The 14,248-nt window shown below is 42.1% G+C and overlaps 1 protein-coding gene across 1 annotated transcript; it reads left to right on the forward strand.

Annotated features, from left to right (window-relative positions):
• The first annotated feature begins 1,773 nt into the window (after positions 1-1,773).
• On the forward strand, positions 1,774-3,852 carry LOC112099750. Its single transcript, XM_024187214.1, has 3 exons — positions 1,774-1,903; positions 1,979-2,353; positions 2,708-3,852. The coding sequence occupies exons 1-3, from the start codon at positions 1,774-1,776 to the stop codon at positions 3,850-3,852; spliced, it is 1,650 nt and encodes a 549-aa protein (XP_024042982.1).
• The last annotated feature ends 10,396 nt before the right edge of the window (positions 3,853-14,248 follow it).

Here is a 14,248-nt window from a genome sequence, read left to right on the forward strand (position 1 = left end):
TCCCAAGAGGAAGTTAAATTAATATACCTGAGGCAGCAAAAACACAAGGTAGGCTTCGAATAGAATTACGTACAAGCACTATTGGCTTCTGAGCAGCTTCATCCAAGAAATCCAATATTAGTTGTATCGGTGAGTCTCACTCAAGTTAGCAAGGAAAATAACTAAAGGTCAAGCAATTGATGATATAAGTACAGGAGTTGTGAAATAACTTTAAAGGAAAATAATTGCTTATCCTTAACATTTGTGGATGCCTACAATTATATGTTCACAGAAGTAAATAGAATAAAAAAAATAGTACATTATCAATAAGAAAAGTTCACTACAAGATGAAAATTATTTTTTGTCATTTGTGCCTTGTGTACTAAATTTTGTGTTATTTTATTACATATAATATTATTCTACGGAATGCGGGAAGAAAAAAAGTGGGGTCGATTTATTGTAAGCCCCAAATTCAACCGAAGATCCAAGCGCAAGTTTCAAACTAAACCAACCCAAAGTTTGGGCAACAGTCCAACGCAACCCAACTAAAATCATTTTAATTTGATTTTAGTTTGGGTTGACTTAGGCTTTGATAAATTCACATGTTGTATACCATAATTAAAATAAAGTATCATTTGTCATACATTTTGTTGATGCGAGATTCTGGTTCTCCTCGTTCTACGACCAGGCTCTCTGCTCGATCAACTTCACCACGACCAGGAGGTCTCCTCGTAAGGCTTCTTCTCCAGAGCCTCCTGCGCACACAGACAAGTCAGAGTACGCCGGTTGTTTTCCTGGCGCAAACCCTCCGACGCTCAAGTCAGATATGAAGGTTCGGAGAACGCTTGCCACAGATCTTATGGCTTTTTCGTAGTTTTCTCTTCTTTAGAATTTCTTTAGCTCTCTTCTAATCTCAAAATTGCTAACCCTTTTACCTTCGTTGGCTACCTTTTTATAGGCTTCCTCTGAATCCCAGTTTTCCGCAGTCTACGTCCGTTATCTTCCCACCTCTCGAACGTGGATTCCCCATTTCCGTAGTCGTGGGTGGTTGCGTGGCCTTCGTGCCTAGATTCTCGGGCTGGAGAGCATGCCTCGCCAACTGTCGTTGACCGGGTCTCCTCGAATCAACCCTCAGCGAGAATACAGCAGGAATGGCTTTATGCCTCTTACAGGAAATTGACCTCGCAGATGACGTGCTCGTGGATGAGCAGGATATTCCTGCCCCTGTTCCCCTGCTACCTGGCTCTTACAGGACATACCTGCTCGCAGAATTCTGCCACTAAACATCTGCTCATCACGTCTGGTCTCGTCGGAGTATTTCCCTCAAACATTGGTCCCCTAGTTTCTGGTGTTGGGTAATGTAGTGCACCAGCAGTAGAAACTTGACAGTACTTGCTCGCGTGGGATTGGAAAAGGCTGCCAAGAGTCATATCGCATTTAATTGCGGACGAGGTGATGTGGCAGAAATCTGCCCCTCTATTCGAATTTCAAACCAACGGTTACCAGGCCCTTAGGATTTGGTGCCGTTAAATGCTGGCAACCCAAGAGTCCGTCCCCATTAGGAAACCTAAATCCTTTCAAACAACAAATTCATCATTCCCTCCGTCTCCGTCTCTGTCTCTCCAGCAAAGAAGCTCCGGTATACAGGCCTCCATCTCTGTCTTTCACCGACTGATCCATTACTTCATGTATTTCTTCTATCTCCTTGGTCTTGGATAGTTGTAGATAATTTCTCTTCTCTTTGCTTTGCTTGGGGTAGTAGTTGGCGGTGGCGTTTTGGTTATTATTTAGGGAATGTCGAAGGGTAAGGAGAAAGTCGTCGAGATTGATGACGACGAAATAGGTTTCTTGCCTAATCTAGTCACTGATCCTGCTTTTGACCCCGGGATCCCCTTAGAACCCATTAGGTCTAGTGTCGGGACTAGTGCTAGGAGATTGTCCCCCTAAACAACCTCTACGAGCGGAAGTAATGATGAGGAGAGGTCTTCTGGCTCTGAAGGCACCTTGAGTGAGAATGGGGAAGGTGATTCTGGTGAGGTGTCTCCATCTGGAACATCACGACCAGAAGAACGGGGTACAGTAGGGGGTAGAGCCTTGTCGCGTGATTATGCCATTGATTACATGTCGTGCACGACCACGTTTGACGAGCTCAATGACCTCCGACTTAGGTATAGTATTCCTGGTGAGATACCTCTTAAGATCCCAGGAAAGAAGGATACACCTAGCCGGCCTCCTAGGGGATACGTTACCCTGTTTCTGGAGAGCTTTAAGTATGGGCTGAGGTGTCCCTTGCAACCTTACTTTGCCCGAATACTTAACGGGCTAAATCTGGCTCCTGGTCAGCTGAACCCCAATGGGTGGAGAGTGCTCTCTGGTCTGTTCATATTGTAGGACAGATGTTGCCAAAGCGAGCCCACGGTTGATGAGGTGAAGCACCTGTACCAGCTGAAGAGCAGCCCTAAAGATGCCGGCTGGTACTACTTCCAATCTAGTACCAAGAGCAGGAAACCCATAACTGATCTTCCAACTGGTGGTGGTGGGACTTGGAAGAGGAAATTCTTTTTTGCTGGGGGTCCTTGGGGTCAAGTTGCACAAATAGACGGGAAGGATTGTCGCGTCCCACCCCGTTTCACGGTCCCAGGTTGCCTGCTCGCTTTAGATGTCTTGTATCCATAATTGTTCTTGCTGTATTGGTTTGTCTCTAACCAAGTGTCTGTTTGTGCTGTAGTTTCTTGGGGTGTTCATTTCCCGCTCAAGCCTGGTCAGCTTAAACGGGTCGAGGCTGTACTGGCCAATTCCTGCCCAAGCCGAGAACTGCTAACTACGTACAACTTCCTCGAGTCTCACTTAATACTTCCTGGCCATAAGATGGAGGACGCTGTGATTGGGGCTCTAACCAGGAAACGTTCTCGTCCTCCAGCCACGAAGAGCGACCAGAGTAAGGACGCTCCTGCTGCAAAGCGGGCCAACATCGTGCAGCAGGTCTCTCCCTTGAAGACTTTACCTCCTCCTCCTGCCAAAACCGGAGAAATTAGTGGAGCAGCCACTGATCCTGCTTCCTCTTCTCCTCCTGTTGGGCCTCGGTCTCGTCTACCTGCCAACCGAGCAGAGCACTTGGCCCCCTATCTCAACGAGCTTTCCAAACTCGTGAGCAAGAAAGACCTCGAGGATTTTGATGGTTGTACCCTGGGCGAGCTGGTGGGAGCCATGCAGTATAGCGCTTTCCATCTCAGCTGCATGACCACCTACTATAAGGCCAAGGTTGGCCGTTACGACAGGAAGATGAAGGAGGACATTCAATCGGCGACGACCAGAGCTGACGTTGCCGAGAAGAAAGCGGGGGAGCTAAACGTTGAGAACCTCAAGCTGATAGAGCAAGAATCTCTTGCTCAAGCAAAAGCCATTACCCTCGAGGAAGAGCTGACCAAGGTCAAGGAGGATCTGCAAAGGCAGAGGGCTATGTATGAGGCTCAGCTCGAATCTCTCCGCGATTCCCACCGAGCTCAGGTCGAGAACTTGGAGAGGGAGGCCGACAACCAATACGACCAGGGACTTCGGCATTCCTATCGTTGCATTATGGCCGTCCTCGGGAAGCAGCATCCTGATATGAAGATGGATGATCTTGCAGCTGGTGTTGCTCAACATATGGACGAGGAAGTAGCCAAGGAAGATGCCGAAGGGATAGAGCAGATCGTGATTGAGGAGGAAAGTTCTCCTCCTCGTTCAGTCCCTGCTGACGTTGGCGAGGTGAGCACCCCTGCTGTCGTTGCCGAGGCGAGCACCCCCCCGGACGCAACTGGTGATACCCCCCCCGCACCTGAGGAGGTTCAGCCATCCGATGCTGCTCGGCCTACTGATCCGCCATCTTCTTGAACATTTTTCTCGCGTTGTAATGAACTACTTTGTTGGTTATTAATAGATTAATGAAAAACTGCTTTTGATTACTTTCTTGAGTTGTAATCATGAATTATTTTTCCGTTTGAGAATCTCCTCGTCCTTGTCTGGTCGAGCAGGATCGGGCTTGGCATATGGCTTTGCCACCTGCCTTAGAAAATTTTTCGATGTTTGGGATTCTGCTCGCCTCCGCGCGGTCGAGCAGATCCCGCCATGTTTGGCTTCTGTCTCGCCATAAACTGGCTGTGAGACTTGACGAGCCTTTGCATGCCTCAGAAATTTTTTCGAATGCTTTGGAGTCTGCTCGCCTTCACGTGGTTGAGCAGATCCTGGCATGCTTGGCTTCTGTCTCGCCATAAAACAAGCTTTGAGACTTGACGAGCCTTTGCATGCCTCAGAAATTTTTTCGAATGCTTTGGAGTCTGCTCGCCTTCACGTGGTCGAGCAGATTCTGGCATGCTTGGCTTCTGTCTCGCCATAAAACAGGCTTTGAGACTTGACGAGCCTTTGCATGCCTCAGAAATTTTTTCGAATGCTTTGGAGTCTGCTCGCCTTCACGTGGTCGAGCAGATCCTGGCATGCTTGGCTTCTGTCTGGCCATAAAACAGGCTTTGAGACTTGACGAGCCTTTGCACGCCTTAGCAATTTTTTCGAATGCTTTGGAGTCTGCTCGCCTTCACGTGGTCGAGCAGATCCTGGCATGCTTGGCTTCTGTCTCGCCATAAAACAGGCTTTGAGACTTGACGAGCCTTTGCATGCCTCAGAAATTTTTTCGAAGCTTGGGATTCTGCAAGCCTTCTCGTGGCCGAGCAGATCCTGGCATGCTTGGCTTCTGTCTCGCCATAAACAGGCTTTGAGACTTGACGAGCCTTTGCATGCCTTAGATGATTTCTTCAAAGCTTGGGATTCTGCTAGCCTTCTCGTGGCCGAGCAGATCCTGGCATGCTTGACTTTTGTCTCGCCATAAACAGGCTTTGAGACTTGACGAGCCTTTGCATGCCTTAGATGATTTCTTCAAAGCTTGGGATTCTGCAAGCCTTCTCGTGGCCGAGCAGATCCTGGCATGCTTGACTTTTGTCTCGCCATAAACAGGCTTTGAGACTTGACGAGCCTTTGCATGCCTTTGATTCTTCAAGGATTGGGATTCTGCTCGCCTTCTCGTGGTCGAGCAGATCCTGGCACGCTTGGCTTCTGTCTCGCCATAAAACAGGCTTTGAGACTTTGATGAGCCTTTGCATGCCTTTGATTCTTCAAGGATTGGGATTCTGCTCGCCTTCTCGTGGTCGAGCAGATCCTGGCACGCTTGGCTTCTGTCTCGGTATAAAACAGGCTTTGAGACTTTGATGAGCCTTTGCATGCCTTTGATTCTTCCAGGATTGGGATTCTGCTCGCCTTCTCGTGGTCGAGCAGATCCTGGCACGCTTGGCTTCTGTCTCGCCATAAAACAGGCTTTGAGACTTTGGTGAGCCTTTGCATGCCTTAGGAAATTTTCACAGTTTCAAGCGAATGAAATTCCTCATTGATTCATTTATTACTGAGATCGGCTTACATGAGGTTGCTTTGAAATAAGAAATCAAAAATAGAAAACGGACCCGAACAGAAAAAAATTTTAAAACATGAATGAGTCTTACTAGAAATATTTCCTGAGGTGTGCCGCGCTCTAGGGGCGTTTCACCTCGTGGCCCTCCGTGCGAACCAACTTGTAGACTCCGGGTCCGACTAACTGCCATTCCCGGCTTCCACTCGGGTACCAAGGTATGTTATCTGCATTGCTTCCCTTGCTGCCGAGGAGTAACAGCTTCGTGCGATTCTCTGGTCTCCTCGTACCACTCCAACAACCCCATTCACCCGGTACTTGAGAGCCAGATAATGGTTGGACAGCACCGCTTTGCTCATCCTCAGAAATGGCCGGCCTAGGATCATCTGATAAGGACCTTCCTCATCCACTACCACAAAGTCCAGTATCATTGTCCTTTCTGTCGGGGAGCTCCCAATCGTGATAGGCAGCTCGACCACGCCCAGAGGGACCAGCTTTCCTCCTCCAAACCCCTTCAAGGAGGTATTGGTGTATTCCAACTTCCGGTCTGCTATTCCCATCTCCTCCAAGGTTGACTTAAATAACACATCAACTGAACTCCCTGTATCAACCAGTATCCGGTCACACTTCTTGCTAGCGACAGTAGCCTTGATGACTAAAGCATCCTCGTGGGGGTATAGAATTCCTTCCTCATCTTCATCCGTCCACATGATTGGCACTTGCCTGACCCTTGCTCGTTTGGCTGCTGGGGTGTTGAAGAATACCTCTTTACTAGTCATGGCGTATCTAGCATAGTTCTTCCTAGATCTGTTGGAATCTCCAGCCAATGTCGGGCCCCCAGCAATCACCCTTACTGTAGGCTGCTCGTGCCTCAAATTTCTGCCACTCTGCTCCCCTTCACATGTCGAGGCCACCATCGGGAAAGTCCCATCTACAAACTCGTCCAGGTACCGATTTCTCACCAAATTTTCAACCTGGGTCTTGAGATCTTTGCATTCTGCGGTGGTATGGCCATGAGTGCCATGGAACTTACAATGGCGTCCCCTATCCCTCCTGCCCGGTAGCTTTGTTATTGGGGCAGGGAGGTACAGCAATCCTCGGTCCTTTATGGCCTCGTATACTTCGTCCAGGGACATCTTCAAGGAGGTGTATCGCCCATACTTCTGGTTCTGGTCAATCAGGTGCACAGCCCTTTCTCTATTTGATCCGTTCTGAGTTGGAGGCGATGGCAGCATTTCTGGTCTGCTCCCTCTACTACTGTGGGAGTGTTGATGAAGACTACCATATGCCGAATCATGCCTTCTCCAAGGCTCCTTAGCTGGGGAACGAGGAGGGTGCGCCCTGTTGCGCTGATACTGTGGTGGCCTCTGATGAGGCTGGTGAGCTGTTATCCGACCTCCTGTTCCACTACCTGAGGCCTGGAGGTCCCTCCTCCTGATCGGCCCATTTCTCGGTAATGCCCTCTTCTCTTTCTTTTCCAGCCCCTCCAGCTGGTCTGTCTTAATCCGAGCTGCCTTTTCTTCCTCGATCTCTATGTCTCTTTTAGCCTGCTCGTATGCGGCTGCATACGTCTGAATAGCTGGGCTTCTCAAGTTGTACCACAACCTTTCTATCTTCACTCCCTCTTTCAATCCCCTTAGTGCCTGAGGATGGTCGAAGGCTCCCAAATCGAGGACAGCACGATGAAACCTCTTGATGAATTCCCGAAGGGTTTCTTGCTCCCCTTGCTTCATGCTTTTCAGCTCCATCATGTCATCTTCTGGTGCCATTGCCCCACGAAACTGCTCTGCAAACTCCTGGCACATCTGCTCGAAGGTTTTAATGCTCCCCCGAGGAAGTTTCCTGTACCATTCTCGTGCACGTCCCTCAAGGGATAGTGGGAACACCCTGCACCTTTGGGATTGAGATAATCCTTGTACTCCAGTTATGTCGTTGAAACGCTCTATGTGCACCAGCGGATCCGTTCGTCCCGAATACCTAAGGTCTGGGAGGCGGAAATCTCTCGGAATAACTGCCCTCATGATCTCTGTTGCGAGCGGTGATTCTCCGTCCAGCATTATCCTCCAACCAGGAGGTCTGCTCCTTCCTTGCATGTCGTCAATTATCTGCGCTAGTCTGCGCACTTCCTCCTTCAGCTGCACTGCGCGACCAGGGTCACGTGCTGCAGCTTGATCCCGCTCTTGCTCTACATCAAGCAAGTGTTGCCTCAACTCCGTTTCCTCTGCATTTGCCACCCCGTCGTCCTCGTCAAAAATCTGTCTTGCCGGGGATTGCTCTTCCTCTCTACGGAATTCTCCCTGCAGAGGTATGTTACCTCTCTCACCACCAACTCTCTCGGTGGTTTGACTTCTCCTCGTACTATCGGGACTTGGAGCCACTCCCCCAACTCTCATCCTTTCCTCCTGGGTTACCCTTCATTCACTCCGCAACTCATGCAGGATGTTTGTCAGGGTCTCCATCTGCTTTTCCATCCGTTCCACCCGGTCGAACATGGCTTTTTCCCGTGCTTCACTGGCTATCTCCCTCAGAGTCACGGAATCGTTAAGCCTCATATCACTCCCTTGTGCACTACTTCCTCCTGTCTCCATTGCTTTTCACTTGCTTCACTCCTCTTCTTGCTATCAACAGAAGCTTTTTGATCAGCTCCCCACAGACGGCGCCAAAATGTTGATGCGAGATTCTGGTTCTACTCGTTCTACGACCAGGCTCTCTGCTCGATCAACTTCACCACGACCAGGAGGTCTCCTCGTAAGGCTTCTTCTCCAGAGGCTCCTGCGCACACAGACAAGTCAGAGTACGCCGGTTGTTTTCCCGGCGCAAACCCTCCGACGCTCAAGTCAGATATGAAGGTTCGGGGAACGCTTGCCACAGATCTTATGGCTTTTTCGTAGTTTTCTCTTCTTTAGAATTTCTTTAGCTCTCTTCTAATCTCAAAATTGCTAACCCTTTTACCTTTGTTGGCTACCTTTTTATAGGCTTCCTCTGAATCCCAGTTTTCCGCAGTCTACGTCTGTTATCTTCCCACCTCTCGAACGTGGATTCCCCATTTCCGTAGTCGTGGGTGGTTGCGTGGCCTTCGTGCCTAGATTCTCGGGCTGGAGAGCATGCCTCGCCAACTGTCGTTGACCGGGTCTCCTCGAATCAACCCTCAGCGAGAATACAGCAGGAATGACTTTATGCCTCTTACAGGAAATTGGCCTCGCAGATGACGTGCTCGTGGATGAGCAGGATATTCCTGCCCCTGTTCCCCTGCTACCTGGCTCTTACAGGACATACATGCTCGCAGAATTCTGCCACTAAACATCTGCTCATCACGTCTGGTCTCGTCGGAGTATTTCCCTCAAACACATTTTATACATTAAACACATAAACGTCCTCTCTGGAATCTTTGTGGGCAACGCATACGTGGTATCTTCACTAATAAGTGTTGAATCTTTAGCTTCAAAGGAAAGAAACTAAAAAGGTTTGTAAATTTACCCCACTTCTACAAAATAATTATAATGAATTCACAATATTTTTTAAAAAATTCAAATTAATAAAAATTTTGTCTAGTTAATCAATTAAATCCTTCTATTATTTTTTTATTAGATTTCTTTGAGTATATTTGATCATAAACTTGATATAAATTTTACTTTACTATTTTAGTATTATGATATAAAATGGCCAAATTGTACAATAAACACGGGTTATTGTATCTAATAATTTAGGTATTTAATTATGTGAACTAACATTTTTAAATGAAATTTAACTATTATTTTCACTATCTTACGTGTAAATGATGTAAATTTGACAAGCTAATAATTTATATGAGTATTGTGCCATAAAGCCATTATGTTTGTTTAATTAATGTTTTATAATCATACTAATAAAGTAGTATTAGAAATAATGAATTGCTATAAAATTAGAAAATATTGAAGTTAAAGAATTAGTTTGACCTTATAAGGATAAAATAATCAATTTAGACTTATGTCAAATCAATCTTTATGATCAAATATAATAAAAAAATTTAAGTCACAAAAAGTAAATTAAGATAGATTTGTTAATTTGTTCTCCAAAGTTCTTATTTATTTATTTTTTTAAAATAATGTGTACTTTTTGTAATTGTTTTTTAAAAATGGGGTGGATTTGGAGATATCATTAGCCAACAAAAAATTTAGTAAGGATTAATTTGATAATTGCCCATAAAAAGAAGGCATGTAGGTGGTGGTAGGGAAGCCTTTTTCCATTCTAAAATTACATGTAAGAATCTAATATAAAAAAGATAAATGTGTTACAGGATGTGGATAGAAAAATTGATCTTCATTTGGGGATTCTTGATCTTCATTCTTCACTCCACTAAAATTTATTAGAGAATGAGGTGAAAATTATGGGCCAAATAAAATTATTAACATATAAAAAAATTTAAATTATTAAAAATAATAACTAAAAAAATACATATTTGTTAAGAATTTTGGAATTATTTTTCTTCGAGTAATAATATAGCTACAAACTCTTGTACAAACTTATCTTGTACCAACTAATGTGGCATGATAAAATTGGTTAAATTAAATATCTCTTAACTCACGTGATTTATTTTCATTATTTTGTATTTTTATTCAACTAATGAATTAATGTCACATCAATTTGTACAAAATAAATTTGTACAAGAATTTGTGATTGTATCATCACTCTCTTTTTTTTAATCTCCATAAACACATCAAAATTAGGGGTGGGAACTGTGGAGTCCACAACCCGCCAAAAATCTCTAGTCGGCCAAATTGGACTTTTTATAGTCAGTCCTCAAAGAAATTTTGAGAAAGGCAGCAGACAATGAGTTGAATGAAATTACTACGAAACTTCCTTGAAGATTCAAGGTAGTAGTGGAGGATTCGAGCGCACAGACACATTCAATTCAGTTGAACTGTTTCTATTATGGTTTCTTCATCTTCTTCTCATCCATCCACCAGTCTGTGTTTGATGAGACCCCTAAACATCAATTATGGTGTTTTTGTCAGATTCAGAGGAGAAGACACCCGTGACAATTTTACTGGCCATCAAGTATGGGTCTTTTGGGATTTCAATTTCGAAGCTTGAAGAAAGATTTAAAGAGAAGTCAGAGAAGCTGCAGACTTGGAGGAATGCTTTGAAGGAAGCAGCCAGTTAGTCTGGCTTTAATTCTTATAACATCAGGTGAAAAGTTACTTTTAATTTCGCATACTAATATTTAACACTGTAAATAAAATTCACGCAGCACTCTTAGTTAAATTTTCCAGATGTTAAACTACACTTTTAAATTTTTTTCAGGAATCAAATTCTAGACTTCTTGAACGTCCCCACTTTTGAACTCCTATAAAAGAATTTTTACAGAATTAATAATAAAAGCTCCAAAAGTTTGCAATATACTTTAACAAAATTAATGGTGTTCTGTCGTTTTTTCCAATCTCTCAGTCATTTACCATGACCAAAAATAATAAATAAAAAAATAAAAATAAAAGTAAAAATAAAAATCTCTCCCACATATAACATATCCCTATAATTTAAGAGTTATTAATTTATAGGGAGATTGTAAAGTTCGTTACTTAAATTAATATATACCACTTATACAGACTATTTTCACAATATTTAATAAGTCTCTTGGTACCATCATTTTACAATATTATCCTTATGAAAAAAAATCAAAACTATCAGACCTGAGCTTCCGGTCTCCGTTAACTGAATTTTGGTTGTCGTTGACCAGTACGGGCAATTCAGTAATTTCACAAACTTTTGGGATAATGTTGTAATTTCTGAAATTGGTGGATAATTTAGTAATTTTGGACTAGGGCGGTTAGGTAATTTGAGATTTCAAGGGTAATTCAGTAATTTAAGTTATTAAGGGCATTTTGGTAATTTCAAAATTCAAGGGTAAATTCGTGATTTCGTACCTTATGGTTATTTTTGTAGTATGAATTAAGGATAGTTTAGTAATTTAGAATTCTGAGGACAATTTGGTAAATTATGGTGTCGACGGCATTTTGGTAATTTTTGGCATGCAGGGGTATTTTGGTAATTTCATTCATACGGGAATAGTTGATTTTGGGAAAATGTTTGTTTCGAGCTTTATTGCGTAAATTTAGTTGTATTTCATGTTACAGATAACGATGTCGTTTCCTTAATTTAGGAGGAACCGCGAACGAGAATCAATCCGCAAACGTAACCGATACTTGAGTTTGAGTGTAATCATTGTGAGTGGAATATACAAAACCTATTTTTATAGTTAATTATGATAGTAAAGCCTATTTGTGAAATGAGTATCTTAAATATTTTGATTTAATGATTTTCTTGAAATGGATTTTATTCACGCAATGATATTTTATTAAAATGTTTGGTTAATAGTTTTCCATATTGATTTGAATAAAGCATGATAGTATTCTTAAGACAAGAAAAATTCAAATGTGTTAATGAAAAGAACAGTATGATTTTCAATATGATTAAAAAGTATATGGTTATGAGTATAAAGATTGTTTTTGAAATCATTAGACAGTACCATTCCCCTTCAGATAATGTGATACAGATGAGATGAGAGTCCTTTAGGGCTCGTCTGAGTACATATAGAGGCTTTGGGCTGTGTACTTGGACGCTTTATCCTTTGGGGACCAGATTATGCAGATACGAGATATGAGATATGAGACATATGAGACGACATTTTCCTATCTACCCGTTGCAACTCCGGGGCATGACGATTTCCTGATTGCCCGTCCATCGAGGTCTGGGTATGACAAGATTATTTGCTTGGGTAATTGTTTGGTGACAGTTTTCAGAATTACAGTGTTTGAGATTACAATATGTTATGATTTCATTGATTTTATGCAATATTATGTATTATTGTTATATTAGTACTTGATTTAAATTACATGAGTTTATTTAAGTTCTTATGATATTTTGATGAAATTGATTTGAGACAGATTAAATTATTTTAAAGTAAATTTATTTTCAAAAATTATTATCCACTCACTGAGCTCATTGAGTTTTATACTCACCCCGTTTTTATTATATTTCCCCCCAGGAGATTTGCAGGTACATTAGTCGACCCAACAACAATAACTATTTTTGAAATTGTGGCCACATGATGGTGCTAGGAATCATAGATGTATTGTTGGGATATTTTGGATTGTATAAATTATTACATATTTGTGACTAAGGATACTCTATTGTAGTTGACATTAAAATATTTGGGTGATATTTGGTATGTTGATTAAGGAAGTTGGTCGTGGAGGTTGGTTGAATATTGAATTATTTTTAGAGTGCTAATTTTATAAATTGTAGGTTTGGGAATGTCATCATTGTAGAGGAGACTCTACCGAATAATCTTTAGTAAAACCCTTAAATATTAGATTTATTATCGGTTCAATTAGATGGGATTAGATGACTCGTCCTGAGGTTTCGGGGCAGGTCGTTTTATCTATACATTAAAGGCTCATAGACTATTAGATACATTGAAGCCCATAATACTAAAAATCTTAATAGATATCTTTTAATTGGGCTTAATTTTATATGACAGTTTGCAACACATAATTATTCACATATAATCCCAGCGTTGGGTTAAGGATTTAACAATCCTAGATTAAAAAATCCAACAAAACTATTACTTATTTATTTTATTTTTTTACAATAGTTTACATATAATTCAAAGTCCTGTACAATTGTCTCTCTATCTTCACATTAAACATAATTAAAAAGGAGAATTTATTTCAACATTTTTTAATATGAACCTTTGAGACTTGTTATCTCAATTGTCGTATAAGAATTGATTTGATGTTGGGTTCCAGCAGTACCAGCTTACTTTTACGTATCTTGGATGCTAAGTGTATTGCACATGGATCTGGTACTTTGATGATATGATCAAAATTGGAGATTGGATTTTAGGGTGAGATAACTGGCTTTTCTCTTTTGAGGGTAAGCTTGTACTTTTATGGCATGTGCTTCTTCCATACCGTTACATATCTTCCAAGTCCTCTGATTGCCTACGGTAGTCATTAATCATCTCGAGCAATAGTTCACCAATTTCTTATTAGGAGATACAAATTCAAGACGGCGCATCTACTGGTGCAAATTACCATATGTTTAATTCCTTGTGGATGAAAGTGGTTTGGGAATTCATTTTCTTTTTCAAATCTGGCAGATGCATTTGAGTTAAAAATGTGGTAGAGATTTCGGGACCAGCAATCTCTTTGGGCTTCACTCATGAAGTCCAAGTATTGCAAAACCTTACATCCCAAAATGGTTCGATTTCACTATTCTATTTCCCTATTTTGTCGACATTTTTGCTCCATTTGTTATGTTGCTAAGCCTCATATACACTGGCTAATTAGATCTAGTGATAATAATTTCTTGTATGATTGTTGTTTGTGGTTTATACTTCTCTTTCTTTTTAAAATTGGTACTGCTTCTATGGTTCCTGTGTCATTCTTTTGGCGAGGAGCAGTTTAGGATAGGAGCAGGCTATTGTCTGTTCTACTTCAATTGTTGAGTAGATTTTGTTGATCACTATTTTTGCTGTTAGACCGAATATTCTTCATTGGACTCTATCTAGGGATGGGAATTTTTCTATAAAGACTATTTGGGAGCTTGTTCGTGGGTCTCGGATCTGGAATGAGATTTTTACTTATATTTGGCAGCAACATATTCCTAATGAGGTATTTTTTGTTATTGTGGTTGTTGTATGGTTTCTTAGCTGCGAATGATGCCTTGGGCTTGCACCATTAAGATATTCAGGCAGTTATTTTGTGAATTGCTCATTAGTTGCGCAAATCTGACAACGATTTTACTCGATGATTGGTCTTTGATACCTTCCTTTCTATCTCCTCATACGTTGCTTGT

This window comes from Citrus clementina, unplaced genomic scaffold, assembly GCF_000493195.1.
Source record: "Citrus clementina cultivar Clemenules unplaced genomic scaffold, Citrus_clementina_v1.0 scaffold_3, whole genome shotgun sequence".
NCBI lineage: Eukaryota > Viridiplantae > Streptophyta > Magnoliopsida > Sapindales > Rutaceae > Citrus > Citrus x clementina.

Bases quoted from the DNA above. Each gene is read 5' to 3' on its own strand.
- LOC112099750 (XM_024187214.1), top strand. From the start codon at position 1,774: ATGTCGAAGGGTAAGGAGAAAGTCGTCGAGATTGATGACGACGAAATA. The intron at 1,904-1,978 runs GTGCTAGGAGAT...CTGGCTCTGAAG, and splicing joins TAGGTCTAGTGTCGGGACTA to GCACCTTGAGTGAGAATGGG. The intron at 2,354-2,707 runs GTCTGTTCATAT...TTTGTGCTGTAG, and splicing joins TGGGTGGAGAGTGCTCTCTG to TTTCTTGGGGTGTTCATTTC.